This window comes from Rhinopithecus bieti, unplaced genomic scaffold (genome assembly GCF_001698545.2).
Source record: "Rhinopithecus bieti isolate Rb0 unplaced genomic scaffold, ASM169854v2 scaffold_28066, whole genome shotgun sequence".
Classification (NCBI taxonomy): Eukaryota; Metazoa; Chordata; class Mammalia; order Primates; family Cercopithecidae; genus Rhinopithecus; species Rhinopithecus bieti.
In genome coordinates, this window is record NW_016813021.1 from 1,588,665 (window position 1) to 1,607,644 (window position 18,980).

An 18,980-nucleotide genomic window follows, 5' to 3' on the forward strand; every position below is an offset into this window, starting at 1 on the left:
CCCACATTCATGTATTCACATCAGAAGCCTAGTTCTGCCTACCAAGGGCCTTGGCTGTGCTACCTAACCCTGGAGACCTAGCAGTGACTACTTCAAATTCAACCCAACCCCCTCAGAACATATAAATTGGGGTGAGAGACAGACATGCCGCCAGACAGTGACAATTGGAGTGGTCCAATATATAATGGAAGAAAACTGGCGAAGCATTACTAAAGAAACACTTGTTCAATGACACTCATTACAGACAGTAAGGCAGGCCAGACACAGTGGATCATGCCTGTAATCCCAGCACTTTGGGAGGCCGAGGCGGGCGGATCACTTGAGCTCAGGAGTTCAAGACCAGCCTGGCCAACATGGTGAAACCCTGTCTCTACTAAAAATACAAAATTAGCTGGCCGTGGTGATGGGCACCTGTAATCCCAGCTACTCAGGAAGCTGAGGCATGAGAATTGCTTGAACCTGGCAGGCAGAGGTTGCAGTGAGTCGAGATCTTGCCACTGCACTCTGGCCTGTGGGACAGAGCAAGACTGACTCTGTCTCAAAAAAAAAAAAAAATACAGTAAGGCAGACTTTATTCAGAACCATTGCAATATGCAGAGGGAACACTGCAAAACAGGGGCTTGCACTGAGGGAGAAAGATGGGGCTCAACACTGAATACAGCATGAGCAAGTGGGAAGTCCTAGTCAAGGAGCAGGGTAGGGGTCAGTAGATGGAAAATTAGTAAGAGAAAACATTGAGGGTAAGGGGGATTCTGACTAAATCAACCTAATAGGATTCTAGTTGAAGACAGGCCAGGGTGACCAGACATCACAAGGAGGATGGTGGAGGTTGAGGAACCTGATCAGATGCTGGGGTTTATTAGATACAGAGGATGAGGGTTTCTAGCTAAACTGACGTAGAAGGGTTCTTTTGCTACAACTGGATTTTACAAAGAAGTGCACAGATGGGCCTAGGAGAAGTTTCAGGTTCCTTTTTTTTTTTTTGAGACAGAGTCTTGCTCTGTCACCCAGGCTGGAATGCAGTGGTGTGATCTCGGCTCACTACAGCCTCGGCTTCCCATGTTCAAGCCATTCTCCTGCCTCAGCCTTCTGAGTAGCTGTGATTACAGGTGGTTGCCCCCACGCCCGGCTAATTTTTAAAATATTTTTAGTAAAGATGGGGATTCACCATGTTGGTGAGGCTGGTCTTGAACTCCTGACCTCGTGATCCACCTGCCTCGGCCTCCCAAAGTGCTGGGATTACAGGCCTTAGCCATTGTGCCTGGCCTTTCTTCTCTTTTTTCTTTTTCTTTTCTTTCTTTTTTTTTTTTTTTTTTTTTTTTTTTTTGAGACAGGATCTTGCTCTCTCACCCAGGCTGGAGTGCAGTGGCATGATCTCGGCTCAATGCAACCTCTGCCTCCCAGGTTCAGGCGATTCTCCTGCCTCGGCCTCCTGAGTAGCTGGGATTACAGGGGCGTTACTGGAGATGGGGGCTTATTTCATCCCTTTGTCTATAACCGTAAAAGACAGTCATCCCCAAAGCGGCCATTGTAGAGGCCTTCCCTCAGAGACACATTCTCTTTCTCAGGGATGTTCCTTGCTGAGAAAAAGAATTCAGTGATATTTCTCCTATTTGCTTTTGAAAGAAGAGAAATATGACTCTCTTCCGCCTGGCTCACAGGCAGTCAGAATTTAAAGTTATCTCCCTTGTTCCCTGAACATCGCTGTTATCCTGTTCTTTTTTCAAGGTGCCCAGATTTCAAATTGTTCAAACACACATGCTCTACAATTTGTGCAGTTAACACAATCATCACAGGGTCCTGAGGTGACATACATCCTCCTCAGTTTACAAAGATTACGGGATTAAGAGATTAAAGTAAAGACAGGCATAGGAAATCACAAGGGGAAGTGATAAGTGTCTATGAAATCTTCACAATTTATGTTCAGAGATTGCAGTAAAGACAGGCATAAGAAATTATAAAAGTATTAATTTGGGGAACTAATAAATGTCCAGGAAATCTTCACAATGTATGTTCTTCTGCTGCGGCTTCAGCCGGTCCCTCCATTCGGGGTCCCTGACTTCCCACAACACATGGTGAAACCCCGTCTCTACTAAAAATACAAAAATTAGCTGGGTATGATGGTGCACGCTTATAATCCTAGCTACTCGGGAGGCTGAGGCAGGAGAACTGCTTGAACCCAAGAGGTAGAGGTTGCAGTGAGCCGAGATTGTGCCACTGCACTCCAGCCTGGGTGACAGAGGGAGACTCTATCTTGAAAAAATAAAAATAAAAAATAAAATAATAAAAAAGCAGAAAGTGTCCAGGTATAATGGCTCATGCCTATAATCCCAGTGCTTTGGGAGGCCAAGGTGAGAGGATTGCTTGAGGCCAGGAGTTTGAGAACAGCCTGGGCAACATAGTGAGACCCCATCTCTACAAAAAATTAAAACTGAAAAAATCTAGCTGGGAGAATTGGCTCAAGTCCCAGCTACTAAGGAGGCTGGGGCAGGAGGATCACTTAAGCCCAGGAGTTCCAGGATGTGATGAGCCATGATTGGGTCATGGCTCCAGCCTGGGCAACAGAGTGAGATCCTGTCTCCCAAACAAACAAACAGATAAAAAAGCCCAGGTAGCAATGAGAATGAGACTCACCCAGACAGGCACCCTGGGTGACCGCTCCTGGGGGTGCAGGTCATCCATTGTCCTTTGGTGGTGTCTCAGTCCAAAGGCAATTGTGACCAAATCACAGGGACAGATCAAGTCTCCTCAAAGTGGAGACTGGTGAAACTTTCCAAATCATGGCGATAAGGCTTGTCTTGCATGTTACTGAGAACTTCCTCCTCTCTCTTGACTTTGCGGTCTGAGACCCAGTCTTACCTACATGTGTGTTTGGGGCAGGATGGGCAGAGACATAGCAAGAAAGGAAGTCACAGGGGTGTGTCCTACTCCAACCAGGAAGCAGGCAGCAGGGACTGCTGTGGGGCATGCCTGGAGGTTCTTCACCATCTGCTGAGCACCAGCATAACAATGGGACATTGGGACTGTCAACCTGCACTGTGCTGTTACCACCAACCAGACAACTGGCTTTCATGGTATTCACCCTGGGTTCTGGGGTCAGAAAGCACCCTAGGTGCTCAGGGCCTTCCTCTGAAGGGGTCACTTTTTCCTTCATTGTCTTGGGTGATGTAACAAGCTCTGTCAGACTGGAGGGAGCGAGACCAGGTGCCTGCAGTGAGCTACTGAGACGCAGGTGACAGGCACAGCAGTTGCATAATCAGGGAGCTTCCTGTGGTCATCTGAACTTTCAGGGAGGTTTTCTGGGGCTGGGTGTTCCTTCCTCATTCCCATTTACCTAACTACCTAATTTACCTTATTCCCATTTACCTAAACTGACCCATCCTTAGCCAGTAGGTCAGCACCCAGCAGAGGCTGCTCCCCAGGCACAACACTGTGAGGCTTGGGCACCTGGGCACAGTAACCACAGTGATTCCTGGAAGCCGGTGGGCATGCTATCCTGGGGCCATTTGAACTGGGAAAAGCTGTGTGAGTTCTTGGGGGCCAGCTTGCAGCTTTTTTGACTGGGGCCAGGTTGAAGATCTTCCTGGGAACCAGAGTCAAGAGTGGCCAGTTCCATTAAGCAGAAAAAGCCCACCACTTTCTTGAGCTGCTTGACAACTGTACCAAAAAGGCACAAACCCACTGAGGATATTATAAAACATGAATACAGATATTTATTTTATTTTTGGTTTGGTTTTGTTTTGACTTTGAGACAGGGTCACCCATGCTGGAGTGCAGTGGTGCAATCATAGCTCACTGAAACCTCAACCTCCCAGGCTCAAGTGATCCTCCTGTTTCAACCCCCCAAGTAGATGGGACTACAAGCGTGCACCACCACGCCTGGCTATTTTTTTTTTAATTTTTAATAGAGACAAGGTCTTGCTGTGGTGCCCAGGTTGGTCTCAAATTCCTAGCCTCAAACAATCTTTCCACCTCGACCTCCCAAAGTGCTGGGATTACAGGCATGAGCTACCACGCCCGGCCATTGCCTTACAATTTTTTACTGACATCAAGTATTGTTAATCTTACAGTGTTGGATGCTGGATTTTTTTTTTTTTATCTCTATACATATTATTGAATTTTGTTCTGGAATGCAGCTAAATAATAGCTTGATCCTTTTGGGCCTTGCTTTTAAGCATGTTTAGTTAGCATCAGAGAAGTATTTCATCTAGGGCGGGGCAGGGGTCTCCAAACCCCAAGCCATGAAACAATACCAGTCCATGACCTGTTAGAAACCAGGTTGCACAGCAGGAGGTGAGTGGCGTATGGGCGAGCATCACCGTCTGAGCTCCACCTCCTGCCAGTTCAGAAGTGGCATTACATTCTCACAGGAGCACGAACCCTATTGTGAACTGCGCATATGAAGGATCTAGACTGCACACTCCTTATTAGTGAGCCGAGATTGCACCACTGCACTCCAACCTGGGCAACAGAGCGAGGATCTGTCAAAAAAAAAGAAAAGAAAAGAAAAGAAAAAAAAGAATGTAGATAGCCAATAGGTTAAAAACAGTTTCTTAGGAAAACTGATCTTATGTTTCTGCCAAAACTTACTAACATGCTGGTAATGAACCAAAAAAGTAACAAAAGTATGCCAGTTCACAAAGTGTATGGAAAAGAAGAGCTCATATCCTTTAAAAGTAGAATGCTTACGTAGCTGGTTTATTTTCTTTGTTTTGCTTTGGTTTTTTTTTTTTTTTTTTTTTTTTTTCTTTTTTTTTTTGATTTGGTTTTTTTTTTTCCCTTTTCTTTGAGACTGAGTTTCACTCTGTCACCCAGGCTGGAGTGCGGTGGCACGATCTCAGCTCATTGCAACCTCTGCCTCCCAAGTTCAAGCGATTCTCATGCCTCAGCCTTCCGAGTAGCCAGGATTACAGGTGCCTGCCACCATGCCCAGCTAATTTTTGTATTTTTAGTAGAGACAGGGTTTCACCATGTTGGCCAGGCTGCTCTCCAACTCCTGACCTCAAGTGATCCACCTGCCTCGGCCTCCCAAAGTACTGGGATTACAGGCATGAATCACTGCACCCGGCCTGCTTGGTTTTTTGAGAAAAGGTCTTGCTCTGTCACCCAGGCTGGAGTGCAGTGGCATAATCACAGCTCACTGCAGTCTCAAACTCCTGCGCTCAAGCCATCCTCCCGCCTCAGCCTCCCAAGAAGCTGGGACTACAGGTGGACACCACCATGCCTGGCTAATTTCTTTTTCTTGTGTATAGATGGGGTCTTGCTATATTGCCCAGGCTGGTCTCAAACTCCTGAGCTCAAACAATCCTCCCACCCGGGTCTCCCAAAGTGCTGGAATTATAGGTGTGAGCCACTGTGGCCAGCCCATAATTGTTGTCTTAAGAGTTATTTATGTATTTTAGATACTCCTTTATAAGTGTTTTGCAAATATTTTCTCTTAGTCTGTGATTCGTCTTTTCATTCTTTGTTTGGTTTTTTTTTTTTTTTTTTTTTTTTTTTTTTTTTTTTTTTAGACAGGGTCTTGCTCTGTTGCCCAGGCTGGAGTACAGGGGCACAATCCAGCTCACTGCAGCCTCTGAATTCTTTGGCTCAAGTGGTCTTCCCGCATCAGCCTCAGCCTCCCAAGTAACTGGGACCACCAGCACATGCCACCACACTCACCTAACTTAAACACATGACCGATATCTTAGAAGAAAGCATTTAAGTAGGGCCGGGGGTGCGGATGGCTCAAGCCTTAATGTCACAATGCACGTTGGAGGACCAAGAACGGGCCCGGATCACGAGGTCAGGAGAAGTTGAGACGCATCTGGCTAACACTGGAGTGAATACGCGGAACCAATCTCTACTAAAAATAGGAAGCGAAAAAACGTTATGCTCTTGGGATTTTTGTACCTCTTAGTTCACAGGCCGAGGTGGCTGGGCACGGCCTGTAGTACCGCGCGATGCCTACACCAAGGCTGGAGGCACGGCCAGAGAATAGAGCGTAAACCCCGGAGGCGGACGCTTACAAGTAAGAGCCCTTGAGATTGGCCACTGCACTCAGCCTGGGTGCAACAAGAGCGAGACTCATCCAAAAAATTAAATAAATAAATAATAAAATAAATAAATAAATTTTTTTTTTAGAGATGGGGTCTCTCTATGTTGCCCAGACTAGTTTCAAACTCCTACGCTTGAGCAATCCTCCCGCCTTGACCTGCCAAAGTGCTGGGATTACAGGCACAGGCCACTGCACCCGACCTCATTCTCTTAACATGTTTTAAAGGTCTCAAATACATTCAGAATCCCCTGAAAAGATCATAGACCCATGGCAGATGTGGTGTCCAACTGATTTTCTTAAAAAATAGCAAAAAAAATCTCTACACAGGTAGAAGAATGGGCATATTTGGGGGAAATGGCAGCTGTTAAGAAACCAGACATCCAGGAGTCACACTGGCAATCCTTCCTCCAGGAAGCCCACCTGGATCCCATCAGCCCATGGCACTCTCTTCTGCCTCTCAATCCTCGACAGGTATGTGAAGCTGGCTTCAGCTTCTCCTGCACACCTATCTCAGTGGTGATCATTGTCCCCTAGGTCAGAGACCTGAGGCGCCCCTTGGATGTCTCCCTGGCTCCTCACACTCCCGAGACTCCATGCTGTCCTCAGCATCTCTCCCAAAACAGCTCTTCCTCACAGGTCCCTGTTTCAAAGTCCACCCCATCCAATCCCTGGGCCAGAGCCCTGAGCCTCACCCTGAATCCCCTCCCTTCTTCCAGTTCATCAAACTTATGACCCATTTACTCTGGCTCCTCCTCCCTTCCCCACAGCTCCACCCTGGCCCAGCAACTGTCCTCACCCTCCATCCCTCAATCTGCTCCAGCCTCCTCCCTGGGTACCCAGCTCTAGTCTCACCCCACCATCTTTCCCCCACTTGCTGACTCAAAAACTATTTATTTATTTTTGAGACACAGTCTTGCTCTGTCACCCAGGCTGGAACGCAGTGGCGGGACCTTGGCTCACTGCAACCTCTACCTCCTGGGTTCAAGTGATTCTCCTGCTTCAGCCTCCTGAGTAGAGTACCTGGGACTATAGGCACAAGCCACCATGCCCAGCTAATTTTTGTATTTTTTGTAGACAAGGTTCCACTATGCTGGGCAGGCTGGTCTCGAACTCCTGACCTCAAATGATTTGTCCACCTCAGCCTCTCAAGTGCGGGATTACAGGCGTGAAACACAATGCCCGGCCTAATTCAACAACTATTTCGAAAGCCAGGCTCTGAACTGGACACCAAGGAGAAAGTGATGGCCTAGGCAAGCACGCTGAGTGAAAGTTCCATAAATACTGCCTTTCCTCAGGGCCCATCTTCCTCTGCTCTGGTCTCATACCCAGGCCCACAGCGCATCCAGCTCTCCGACCTGGCCCAGTGGGCTCTCCAGAACTCCAGCCCTACTGCTTTCTGGGCATCCCGCAGACCTCTCACACCTGCTGTGTCCCAAATTGACCCACCCCTGCTGCTTATTTTTACCATCCCTACCTGGTGGTGTGTCTGTCTCCCCACTGAACTGTGAGCTCTGTACAATAGGGACCAGGGCTGTCGTGGTCACCATATTGTCCCCAGCATCACCCAGCACAGAGTCAGCTCCCTGAGTTTATGGAATGGTGAGCACGAATGAATGGGAAAATGCATGCCAGGAAAATGTTAGGGCCATACTATCTGCCCCTACCCTCCACTCAGACATGGGACACCTGTTTCTGAAATCAAAGAGCAGTAAGTCCAGGATCTCATTGCCTGATTCCAGTCCTCCTAGGATGCAAGTCCTATTTTGTCAAGAAAATAAAGGGGGCGGGCACGGTGGCTTACACCTGTAATCCCAACACTTTGGGAGGCCGAGGCGGGAGGATCGCTTGATCCCAGGAGTTAAAGAGCCCAGAAGCTGAGACTAGCCTGGGCAACATAGTAAGATCCCATCTCTATTAAAATAAAAATGTTTAATTAAAATAAGAAGAAGAAAATAAAGGGAAGCATCAAGGGCTGTTTTTGCCTCTTTCGGGTTAGCTGGTAGTGAGCGAGAGAACGAGGGAAGGAGGGCGGGGTCGCCGTCTCTCCACGCCCCTTTTTTTTTTTTTTTGAGACGGAGTCTCGCTTTGTCGCCCGGGCTGGAGTGCAGTGGCCGGATCTCAGCTCACTGCAAGCTCCGTCCCCCGGGTTCACGCCATTCTCCTGCCTCAGGCTCCGGAGTAGCTGGGACTACAGGCGCCCGCCACCTCGCCCGGCTAGTTTTTTTTTTTTTTGTATTTTTTAGTAGAGATGGGGTTTCACCGTGTTAGCCAGGATGGTCTCGATCTCCTGACCTCATGATCCACCCGTCTCAGCCTCCCAAAGTGCTGGGATTACAGGCTTGAGCCACCGCGCCCGGCCATCTCCAGGCCCTTTTCATTTCCACTCAAGGAGACCCACCTGGGAAGAGTGAGAGCCGCAAGACCCAACCTTACCACGCTAAGATGACTACGCAGCGCCGGAGCCCACTGTCTGCCCGGCAACCGATGACGTCACTGTTGGCGCGTCCGTGACGTCAGAGGCGGGCGCCACACTTGAAGAGGCTGAGGGAGGCGGTGGCGCAGCTGCGGCGCTGTCATGGAGCTAGCGCGGGAAGCCCGGGAACTGAGTTGCTGGGCGGCCGAAGAGATGGGGGTGCCCGTGGCGGCCCGAGCCCGGGAATCGACGCTGCGCAGGTGAGGACCGCTCTTGGAGTGAGAACTCCCCACCCTGGAGATTGAGTCTCCGGGAGTGAGAACTCCACCCCTCATTGAGGACTCGACCCATCGAAAGTGACCCGAGTTACTGAGGGCTCCCTGCCCTGGGAGGCTTCCCAGAGTGAGGTCCCTAGCACTGGTGAGGATCCTCCACGAGTTAGCGAAGACCCCTCTCCGTATGGAAATGGGATCTCCAGGCTGAGGCTGTCCCCGCAGCACCTCCCCTTCCCACCCTTACCCTAACCAAAAAGGACACTCAGGAGTTAGCGTGGCCACCCCATCGGGGATTGAATCTGTAGGAGTGATGACCCACATCTGGCCATGAGATGGCACTTCCTGGCAGTACATCCCCCACCTCCACCTCTGAATGTGACTGGATAACCCTCTCCCAGGAGAAAGGGAGCACTCGCCACTCACCCCCACCCCCACCCCCAACCCCCGCCTTCCCGGGGAATGAGAATACCACCATACTTAGTGCAAAGATCCAGTCCCTACAAAAGCAATGTTTTACCAATTAGCCGGGTGTAGTGGTGCCTGCCTGTAGTCCTAGCTATTCTGGAGGCTGAGGTGAGAGGATCGCATGAGCCCAGAAGGTTAAGGGTGCAGGGAGCTATGATTGTACCACTGCACTCCAGCCTGGGCGACAGAGTGAGACTCTGTCTCTTAAAAAAAAAAAAAAAAAAAAAGGAAAAAAAAGTTTGGGCCTTCCCTCCCCAAGAAGTGAGAACTCCCTAATAAAGACTCCCTACCACCATCACCTTGGGAATGAGGATCCCACACGCTGTGTGCTGCCCCAGGCATACACTTACACACTGTCCCCACAGGCTGTGTCTGGGCCAGGGGGCTGACATCTGGGCCTACATCTTGCAGCATGTGCACAGTCAGAGGTAAGCTGGGCTAGAGTAGGGGAGGGGGCACAGGTGAGGTCCGTAGTAATTCCTCCTTTTGCCTCTGCACTGTAGGACTGTCAAGAAGATCCGGGGAAACCTACTCTGGTAACTGCTTCTTAAAGCTATCCCTTCCTATCTTCCCCACTCCCATCTAGCCCTGTCCTCACCACAGCATCACACCTGTTGCCCTCACTGGAAGCCCCCTCATCCACTAACTCTGGTCTCATTTTCCTAGGTATGGCCACCAGGACAGTCCACAGGTAAGAAGCATATGCTACAAGACTCTCTTTCATCCAAAAAATGATTTGTGGATCTCCTGCTCTAAGCCCAACCAGATGCTGGGTGATGCTGGGGACAATGGGTCACAAGATAGCCCTGATCCCCATCCTCATAGGGCTTAAAGTCCAGTGGAGATAGCATTAGCTCAGCTGGGAGTAGTGGCTTACACCTGTAATCCCAGCACTTTGGGAGGCTGAAGCGGGCAGATCACCTGAGATCAGGAGTTCGAGACCAGCCTGTCCAACATGGTGAAGCCCCATCTCTACTAAAAATAAAAAATTAGCCAGGTGTGGTGGCGCACACCTGTAATCCTAGCTACTTGGGAGGCTGAGGCAGGAGAATCGCTTGAACCTGGGAGGCAGAGGTTGCAGTGAGCTGAGATCGCTCCACTGCACTCCAGCCTGGGCAACGCAGTGAGACTGTGTCTCAAAAAAAGAAAAAATTATAAAGAGATAGTATTAGCTGGGGGCAGAGAGGTGGGACATGGATATGTAGCATCAAAGCTGCTGAGAAGAGATGAAGGGACAGGTTTGGAAGAGATGCTGAGGCCAGTGTAGGACCTAGTGGGTATAAGGGGCTCATATGACACCTAAGGGGAGGCTTCCAGGAGTCCTTGGGACTTCTAGGTGCAGGGCTCCAGGAAGAGATCAGTACTGGGACAAAGATGTTGTCACCAGCACAGACAGGAAACAGGAAACAGGCTGGAAGTGTGGGTAAGACAATCCTAAGAGGAAGGAGGGAGCCAGTACCCTAATGCTTCTGCATCAGACACAGAAACTGCTGAGCAAAAACCCTCTGCCACCAGCTGAGGAGCCTGGTACCCCCAAAAGACAGGCCAGGCTGAGCCCTGATCAGACCATGCATCTGACCCTGAATCTGATCCTCCCAGGTCCGTCGGAAGTTAGAGCTGGAAGCTACTGTGACCCGCCTGCGGGCAGAAATCCAAGAGCTCGACCAGAGCCTGGAGCTGATGGAGCGAGACACTGAGGCTCAGGGTGAGCCATGGGGCCAGAAAATGGGCAACAGAATGTGGGGCGGGAAAGGTGCTGATGGCCACCCTTGTTCCTCCTACAGACATAGCCATGGAGCAGGCACTTCAGCACACTCAAGACACCCAGCGTCGAGCTCTCCTCCTCCGGGCCCAAGCTGGGGCCCTGCGAAGACAGCAGCATAGGCTCCGAGATCCCATGCAGCGACTGCAGAATCAACTGAGGCGCCTGCAGGACATGGAGAGGTGGGCCTCAGAGACCACCCTCACCAGGCTGGGTGGCCAGACATTCTCTTAGAGGCCTCAGGGCTCTGCCCTGATCCCTTCTTGGGTTCCAGAATTCTCAATTCCCACCATTAGGATGGAAGGTCCATGAGGCCAGGAGGTTTTGTCATGTCAGTCACCTATATTTCCAGTGCCTAGAATGGTAACACCTGTATACCTAGAACACCAGCTCTGGGGAAACAGCCACAAACAGAGAACAAGTCCTTGCCCTCCTGGAGCTTACATTGTGACACGGAGAAGACAGATAGTAAATTAGGAACCAAACAGATCCTATCATTTCTGGTAGAGATGAGTGCTGTGAAGAAAAGCCTGTAATAGAAGGGAGAGGGAGATGCTGCCCTAGCGAGGGAAGGCCTCTGAGGAGGTAACACTGAAATGGGAGAGGAATTTCTGTGGAGAGGGAATAGCAAGAGCAGAGGCAGCATGCTCAGCATGCAGGAAGAGCAGCCAGGGGCCAATGTCAGCTCGAGTTTCTCAGGCAAGACTGAGAACCTGAGGAGGTGAGGTTGGAGGAGTGGACAGAGAACTGTGGATGATGTGTTGCGATTTTGCCCTGAGACTGGTTCATGCCCTGGCTTCGCCACTTAAAATTGAGTGACCTTAGGCTGGGTGCGGTGCTCACACCTGTAATCCCAGCACTTTGGGAGGCTGAGGCAGGCGGATCACTTGAGGTCAGGAGTTTGAAAGCAGCCGACAAAAATTAAAGTCAGGTGTGGTGGTGCATGTAGTCCCAGCTATTCAGGAGACTGAGGCAGGAGAATCACTTGAACCCGGGAAAAGGAGGTTGCAGTGAGCTGAGATCACACCACTGCACTCCAGCCTGGGCTACAAGAGCAAAACTCCGTTTAAAAAAAAAAAAAATTAGTTGACCTTGGGCAAGGTATTTAACTTCTGTGTGCCTCAGATTCTAAGATCTGTGGAATGGCGATAACATTAATACCAAGCTTATCGGGTAGGCATGATCGTTAGGTGGAATCAATCATGTGAAGTGCTTAGAAAAGTGCCTGTTAACCATTGTTATTTTTCTGGGTTTTTTTTGTTTGTTTGTTTTTGTTTTGAGACAGAGTCTGGTTCTGTTGCCCAGGCTGAAGTGCAGTGGCATGATCACAGCTCACTGCAACCTCTGCCTCCCGGGTTCACACCATTCTCCTGCCTCAGCCTCCCCAGTAGCTGGAATTATAGGCACGTGCCACTGTGCTCGACTAATGTTTGTATTTTTAGTAGAGATGGGGTTTCAGCATGTTGCCCAGGCTGGTCTTGAACTCCTGACCTCAAGTGATCTGCCCACCTCGGCCTCCCAAAGCGCTGGGGTACAGGCATGACCCACCACACTGGGCCCATTGTTATTCTGAATGTGCTAGGGAAACATCACATTATTTTGGAGGGATCTGAGCAGGCACATGATCTTCCTCCGGTTTTAACAGGATCATTGACTCCTGGGTGGAGAACAGTCTCATGGGGCAAGAGCAGTGGAGAGGCTAATGTGATATTCTGGCTGGGAGGTGACAGTGGCCTAATCTGGATACGGTTCCCGGGATCTAGGCTTTGTGATTCCTCTGACTGGCCTTGCTGGCAGTGAGAGGAGATGGGGCACAGACATCTGTTTTCCCAGGGACCCCAGCCCCAACTGCACTTCTCCCTCCAGGAAAGCCAAAGTAGATGTGACCTTTGGATCCCTCACATCGGCAGCTCTGGGCCTGGAGCCTGTGGTCCTGGTAAGAGTCCCCGATCATGGGAGAAGGGGCAGGGAGCCTGGAGTCAGGCAGATGCCAGGGTCCCCCTCAGGTCCCTTCCTCTTCTCCCTAGCGTGATGTTCGAACAGCCTGCACTCTCCGGGCCCAGTTCCTGCAGAACCTCCTGCTTCCCCAGGCCAAGAGAGGCAGCCTCTTGTGAGTGTCCCTAGCCCCCAGAGACTCTGCAAAGAACCTGGGTTTTAAGAGGGGGGTGTCTCTTATTTATTAATTCCTCAGACACTGAGCTTCTGGGCTACGTTCTATAGAAGGGGACAGACTCATCACAGTGACAGCCAGGTGGTCAGGGCTGTTGGGGGAGTGAGGAGGCCTGAGAGGCTCTGGGCACCCAGAGGCAGTGCCTTTCCCAGCTAAGAAGAAAGGGAGGGGAGAGGTTCTCTGGTGAGGAGGCTCAGCTGGGGTGAAGGGTCCAGAGAGTGTCCCAGATGAACAACCCATGTAAAGGCCCCAAGGCTAGCAGGTTGGTATAATTGGGGAACTCAAGTCTAACAGGCATAGGGACGATGACAGCCCCTACCTTATAGGGCGGTGGTGATAACTAGAGGATAATTGACGTGTCTTGTAACATTTTCTGTCCCCTTACCCAACCCCACAGAACCCCTCATGAAGACCACTTTGGCGCTTCCTACCAGCAGTGGCTGAGCTCTGCGGAGGTGAGAGGGCAGGGCTCTCAGGAAAGGCACACCCTCCCACCCCATGATCAAAACTTAGGGTGCCAGGACCTAACTCTTGATGACAGCCCCATTCCCATGGGGTCTCAGCTCACAGCCCTGCCCCGATCCTGCCCTGACTTCACCCTCCCTCCCCCTAGATGCTGCTGACAAACCACCCCCCGGGCCACATCCTGGCTGCCTTGGAGCACCTGGCTGCAGAGCGGGAGGCAGAGATTCGGTCCCTGTGCAGTGGGGATGGGCTTGGTGATACAGAGATATCCAGGTGTGGGGCAGGGTATCCCTACAGTTGGGGAAGGCCGCATGAGTGGGTGAGCTGGGATAGCCTCAGGACCTGGCCCAGCCACCTGCTGATGGGGTGGAACTGAAACCCACTGCCTGGTGGGGTGGCAGGACTGATACTGGCCACCCTCGAGTACCAAGGCAAGGCCACCGCACAGCTCCCTCAGCAGCTCTTTCCCCACCCCAGACCCCAGGCCCCGGACCAGTCAGACTCCAGCCAGACCCTGCCGTCCATGGTTCATCTCATCCAGGTGACCCCAGGGCTCACCTCCCCACCGCATTCCAAGACTTCCTCAATCCCCTCACCCATGGATCATACCCTGGGTGTACCCTGACTCTGTACCCACCTTGCAGGAGGGCTGGCGGACTGTGGGTGTGCTGGTCTCCCAGCGGAGTGCCCTCCTGAAGGAGCGGCAAGTCCTGACCCAGCGCCTCCAGGACCTGATGGAAGAGGTGGAGAGACGCGTCCTGGGATCCAGTGAGAGGTGAGGGGCTCCCCGAGCAGGGGCCTCTAGGCCATCTCGCTTCTGAGTATCTCAGCCCAATGGACTTTTTCAGCCCCTGTGGCTCCCATCCCTGCCTCTCCCTGCGGTTTTTCTCCCTGGTTTATTGTCCCTTGTGTGGCTCAGTCACCCTCCTCCCCTTTGCTCTCCTCCGCTTGCCCTGCAGGCAGGTGCTGATACTGGGGCTTCGGGGCTGTGGCCTGTGGGCGGAGCTAAAGGCCCTGCGTGCTCAGAGCCAGGAGCTGGAGGATGCAGCCGGGCATCGGCAGCTCCTGCTGAGGGAGCTACAGGCCAAACAGCAGCGGATCCTGCACTGGCGCCAGCTGGTGGTGAGAGGCTGGGCCCGGGAAGAGGTGGCAGGGCCTTGTGGAGGGCCAGAGGGGAGGCTTGAAAACTGGCTAAGAACTGGACCTGATCCCAGTACGGTAGCACATGCCTGTGGTTCCAGCACTTTGGGAGGCAGACGTGGGAGGATCACCTGAGCCCAGGAGTTCAAGGCTGAAGTGAAGTGTGATCACACCACTGTACTCCAGCCTGGGTGACAGAGCAAGATGCTGTCACTTAAAAAAAAAAAAAGAATGCTGTCAGTTAAAAAGTAAGAACTGGGCCTCCTAGGCAAGAGCCCAGGTGAGACTCCCAGGCAGAAGCAGGACCTAAGTAGAGAGGTGCACTAAGGCTGGGAGCTGGGAGGAGTGAATCTCAGGGTATCCTGGTTCCTCAGGAGGAGACCCAGGAACAGATCCGCCTGCTCATCAAGGGAAACTCAGCCAGCAAGACCCGCCTGTGCCGGAGCCCGGGGGAGGTGAGATGGGCATTGGGCTGAGGTCTGGGTAGGGCTGGATCTGCCAAGATGGGGCTGAGTGGACGTGGGCTGCCCCACCCATCCCTCGCCTTACCCGCAGGTGGTAGCTCTGGTCCAGCGAAAGGTGGTCCCTACATCTGAGGCAGTGGCACCACAGAGCCAGGAGCTGCTGCGCTGTTTGGAAGAGGAAGTCCGGCATTTGCCTCACATTCTGTTGGGCACGCTGCTGCGGCACAGCCCTGGAGAGTGAGACTGGGGCCTCCCCACCCCTGCCCTGCTTCCTGCCATGGGTGACTGTCGCTCCCTGAACCTCCTCAAAAAAGATAAACCCAGACCCCCAGTGTTCCCAGGCTGCCAGACCTCACCCTTGGGTCGGCAGCCCTGGTCTTGGCATCCTAGGCCCCAGACCCACCTTGAAGTTCCTGGGCCCCTAGAGCCTCCAGAACTCAAGGCCTCCTCTCAGTCCCCACCCAACCCAGACTTCTCCCCACCCCTAGGTTGAAGCCTCTGCCCACAGTCCTCCCGTCCATCCACCAACTGCACCCCGCATCCCCAAGGGGCTCCAGCTTCATAGCACTGAGCCATAAGCTGGGGCTGCCCCCAGGGAAGGTGAGTGCCTGTCTCCTGTGACTTGTCTCCCCAGCCCCGCCCCAGATGACCATCCTTCCCTCCCCTTCTAGGCCTCAGAGCTGCTCCTGCCGGCAGCTGCCTCTCTTCGCCAGGACCTTCTGTTCCTGCAGGACCAGCAGAGCCTCTGGTGCTGGGATCTACTCCACATGAAGAGCAGCCTGCCGCCAGGCCCTCCCACCCAGGGTAGGCCTGCCCTGCCGCCCCATCCAGCCTCCCCGCCCATTCCCACTACCAACAGCCTCCACAAGTCCTTACCAGCAACCCCGTTGCTTACACAGTGTCCACTGTGTGCTAAGGGTTTTAAACATTCTCCCTTCTTTCATCTGCACAGCAGTCCCATGAGGTAAGTGCTGCTGTTCTCTCCATTCTACAGAGAAGGGAACTGAGACGCAGAGGTTAGTAGGTTGCCCAAATGGCAAAGCTGGAATTTGAATCCAGGTGGTCTGAAATGGGTCCGTGCTCCCCACCACTAAGCCACACTGCCCGTCGACTTTCCACGTGTTCATTCATCACCGTCACGTAGTATACCTCAGCAGTTCAAAGCCTGGGAATCCTCTCTGCCCTGTCTCTTCCTAACTGTGCGGCCTGCCTGCGCCTTAGCTTCCTCTTCAGTGGAGTAAGCATAAAGCAATGTCTTACCCAGGTGCTGGGCAGATTCAGGCAGGGGACCCGCACAGGGCACTGAACATTGTCTGCTATGCAGGAAGCACCCTGCGTCTCCAGTGTGATTAGCATCATTGTCTGTGTACACACGTAGTCTCTTGGAGTCATGACCATGAGGAAAGGGACTTTAAGACCCCCAGTTTACAGATGAGGATACTGAAGGTCAGAGAAGTTCGTTAATTCCTGGATTCACTCACCAAATACTCACTGGGTGTCTGCCAGGTGCCGGCCCAGATGGCTTGATGGGGAGTGAGGAGAAAGGTCCCCACACCAGGGGTTTCCCCAGGGGTTTCCCCAGGATGGAAGTAAAGAGTAAAGAATGAAAGGATAAATACATGGAAGAGGAGAATTGATGAGAAATGAACTGGCAGTGCCAGCAGCACTGGAGGAAGAGACTGTGTTCAAGCCTCTGAGTTTGGGGCTCCCTGCCCTCCACTTCTCCACGGGAGCAGTGTGCAGGAGCAATGAGAGCAGCCCCAGACCCTGCATGGCCTCTGCCCACCACGGCCTCTGCCCACCTCAGCCTCTGCCTACCATGCCTTCGGCCCACCGTGCCCTCTGCCCACCTCATGTGTTTTTTGGTTTTGTTTTTGTTTTTTTGAGACAAGGTGTCATTCTGTCACCCAGGCTGGAGTGCAGTGGTGCCATCCCGGCTTACTGCAGCCTCAACCTCGGGCTGAAGCCATCCTCCTGCCTCAGCCTCCCGAGTAGCTGGGACCACAGGCATGCACCACCACGCCTGGCTAATTATATATTTCTTGTAATCATGGGCATCTTGAACTCTGCACATCTATCATGGAACTCCTGGTTCTCTCTACTCCAAAGAACAATATTGTTCCTCCTCTTCTTGTTTCCTCCCTTGTTAAATTATCTCACCCTCCTTATCCAAGTGCTGCACCCAGAAACCCAGGAGTCATCCTGAATTTCCCCATCTCCCTAATCCCCCCACCCCCACCAGCTTCAGCCTCTTAGCAAGCCCTAAGGGTCCCATCCCCAGAGTTCTCCCGGCCCTCTGCCCCACTAGCCTACAGCTCCAGTAATTCCACCTGACAGCAGACGGAGCTGAAGAAAGAGCCAGTGTCGTGATTAAGGTCACAGAGCAGGGATGGGATGGGGTCAGGATTCAGACCCAGCTTGTCTGATCACGCTGCTCGTCCACACTTGCTGAGCTGGGCCTGTTCTGCGCACGTGGAGAGGGAGTAGGCCCAGTCCCAGTCTCAGAGGAAAGCACCACTAGGGTGAAGCTAGAGCAGGTGGAGGAGGAAGCCTTGGGGCGAGGAGTGTTGGAAGGGCCTCCAGGAGGAAAGATGCTCTCTACTGTGGGCTCTGGGAATCGGCCAGGTTTTGCCACATCATGAAACTCAAATACCTACTGAAGAGCTTGGACTCTGCCTTGGGGGTACTGGAGAACCTTGGAGGGTTCCAGACAGGAGGGAGAGCATCAGATTTAGGCTTCAGGAAGATCACTGTGCATAGTGCAGAGGGTGAGCCAGAGCAGGAGACCGAGGCCTAGAGCAGAGGAGAGGAAGAAACGCTCAGAAGACTGAGCGGACAGGCCATGGAGATTGATGGGCTCTCAGGGGTAGGGAGGAAAGCATCCAGAAAGAGGCCTGGGTGGGGCCGGGGGGGGTGGTGTGGACTGCCTTTGAGATGAGAACCTGGGAGGAGGGGACAGGTCCTCATCTCAAGGGCAGTCCCTCAGAAGGGGACTTCCAGGCTAGGAAGAGGAGACAGACTCATCATTAGTTTGTGGGAAATGCTGAGGTCAAGACTAGGGGACTGGAGACTTGGGGACATTGCTGTAAGGTACCAGCGAGCCAGAGGACTCAAAGCTGCCTCCCGGCTTTCTCACCCTCAGAGCTGCTGCAGATCCAGGCATCCCAGGAAAAACAGCAGAAAGAGAACCTGGGGCAGGCTCTGAAGAGGCTGGAGAAGCTGCTGAAACAGGCGCTGGAGAGAATCCCTGAGCTGCAGGGGATCGTGGGGGACTGGTGAGAGGGGAACGTGCTGTGGGTGGGAAACAGAAAAGTTAGGACTCAAGCCGGGGGGCTGGTGAAAAGGAGCAGGCCATGGTTTAAGGGGAGGCCAGCGAGGGTCTGGAGTGCCAGGCCTTCCCTTTGATGCCATGCCCTTCCCCAGGTGGGAGCAGCCAGGCCAGGCTGCCCTCTCTGAGGAGCTCTGCCAGGGCCTGTCCCTGCCCCAGTGGCGGCTGCGCTGGGTTCAGGCCCAGGGGGCCCTGCAGAAGCTGTGCAGCTGAAGAGTGTTCAAACAGAAGCTGAGAACTTGACACTGTTCACCCCAACACCTCACCTCCCCCAGGACATTTGGAAGAAAGTGGCGCCAGGATTCCTCGGCCATCGTCCCCACCCGCACCTGCAATCCCCTCACGTGCTGTTCTGCTGCCCCGCTCAGCTCCCTGGCCCCTGTCCTTTCATCACTTTCATTCTTAGCAAAAAGTAATTGAGCACCTCCTCTAGGCGCTGGGGAGTCCACACTGAACAAAAG

The 18,980-nt window shown here is 52.5% G+C and overlaps 1 protein-coding gene across 2 annotated transcripts; it reads left to right on the plus strand.

The window, feature by feature from the left end:
• Window positions 1-2,914: 2,914 nt before the first annotated feature.
• Window positions 2,915-18,929, plus strand: HAUS5 (HAUS augmin like complex subunit 5). 2 transcript variants are annotated; one of them, XM_017847591.1, is made up of 22 exons: window positions 2,915-3,074; window positions 6,365-6,508; window positions 8,427-8,710; window positions 9,556-9,618; window positions 9,694-9,726; window positions 9,857-9,881; window positions 10,790-10,895; window positions 10,975-11,134; window positions 12,819-12,888; window positions 12,980-13,062; window positions 13,520-13,577; window positions 13,736-13,860; window positions 14,065-14,128; window positions 14,232-14,362; window positions 14,547-14,709; window positions 15,102-15,182; window positions 15,283-15,428; window positions 15,680-15,791; window positions 15,863-15,995; window positions 16,186-16,207; window positions 18,334-18,466; window positions 18,615-18,929. In XM_017847591.1, the coding sequence occupies exons 3-21, from the start codon at window positions 8,613-8,615 to the stop codon at window positions 18,440-18,442; spliced, it is 1,782 nt and encodes a 593-aa protein (XP_017703080.1). In that variant the 5' UTR covers window positions 2,915-3,074; window positions 6,365-6,508; window positions 8,427-8,612; the 3' UTR covers window positions 18,443-18,466; window positions 18,615-18,929. The 2 variants fall into 2 exon arrangements, with proteins under 2 accessions (XP_017703080.1, XP_017703079.1); XM_017847590.1 differs by lacking the exon at window positions 16,186-16,207 and having other exon boundaries at window positions 2,916-3,074.
• The last annotated feature ends 51 nt before the right edge of the window (window positions 18,930-18,980 follow it).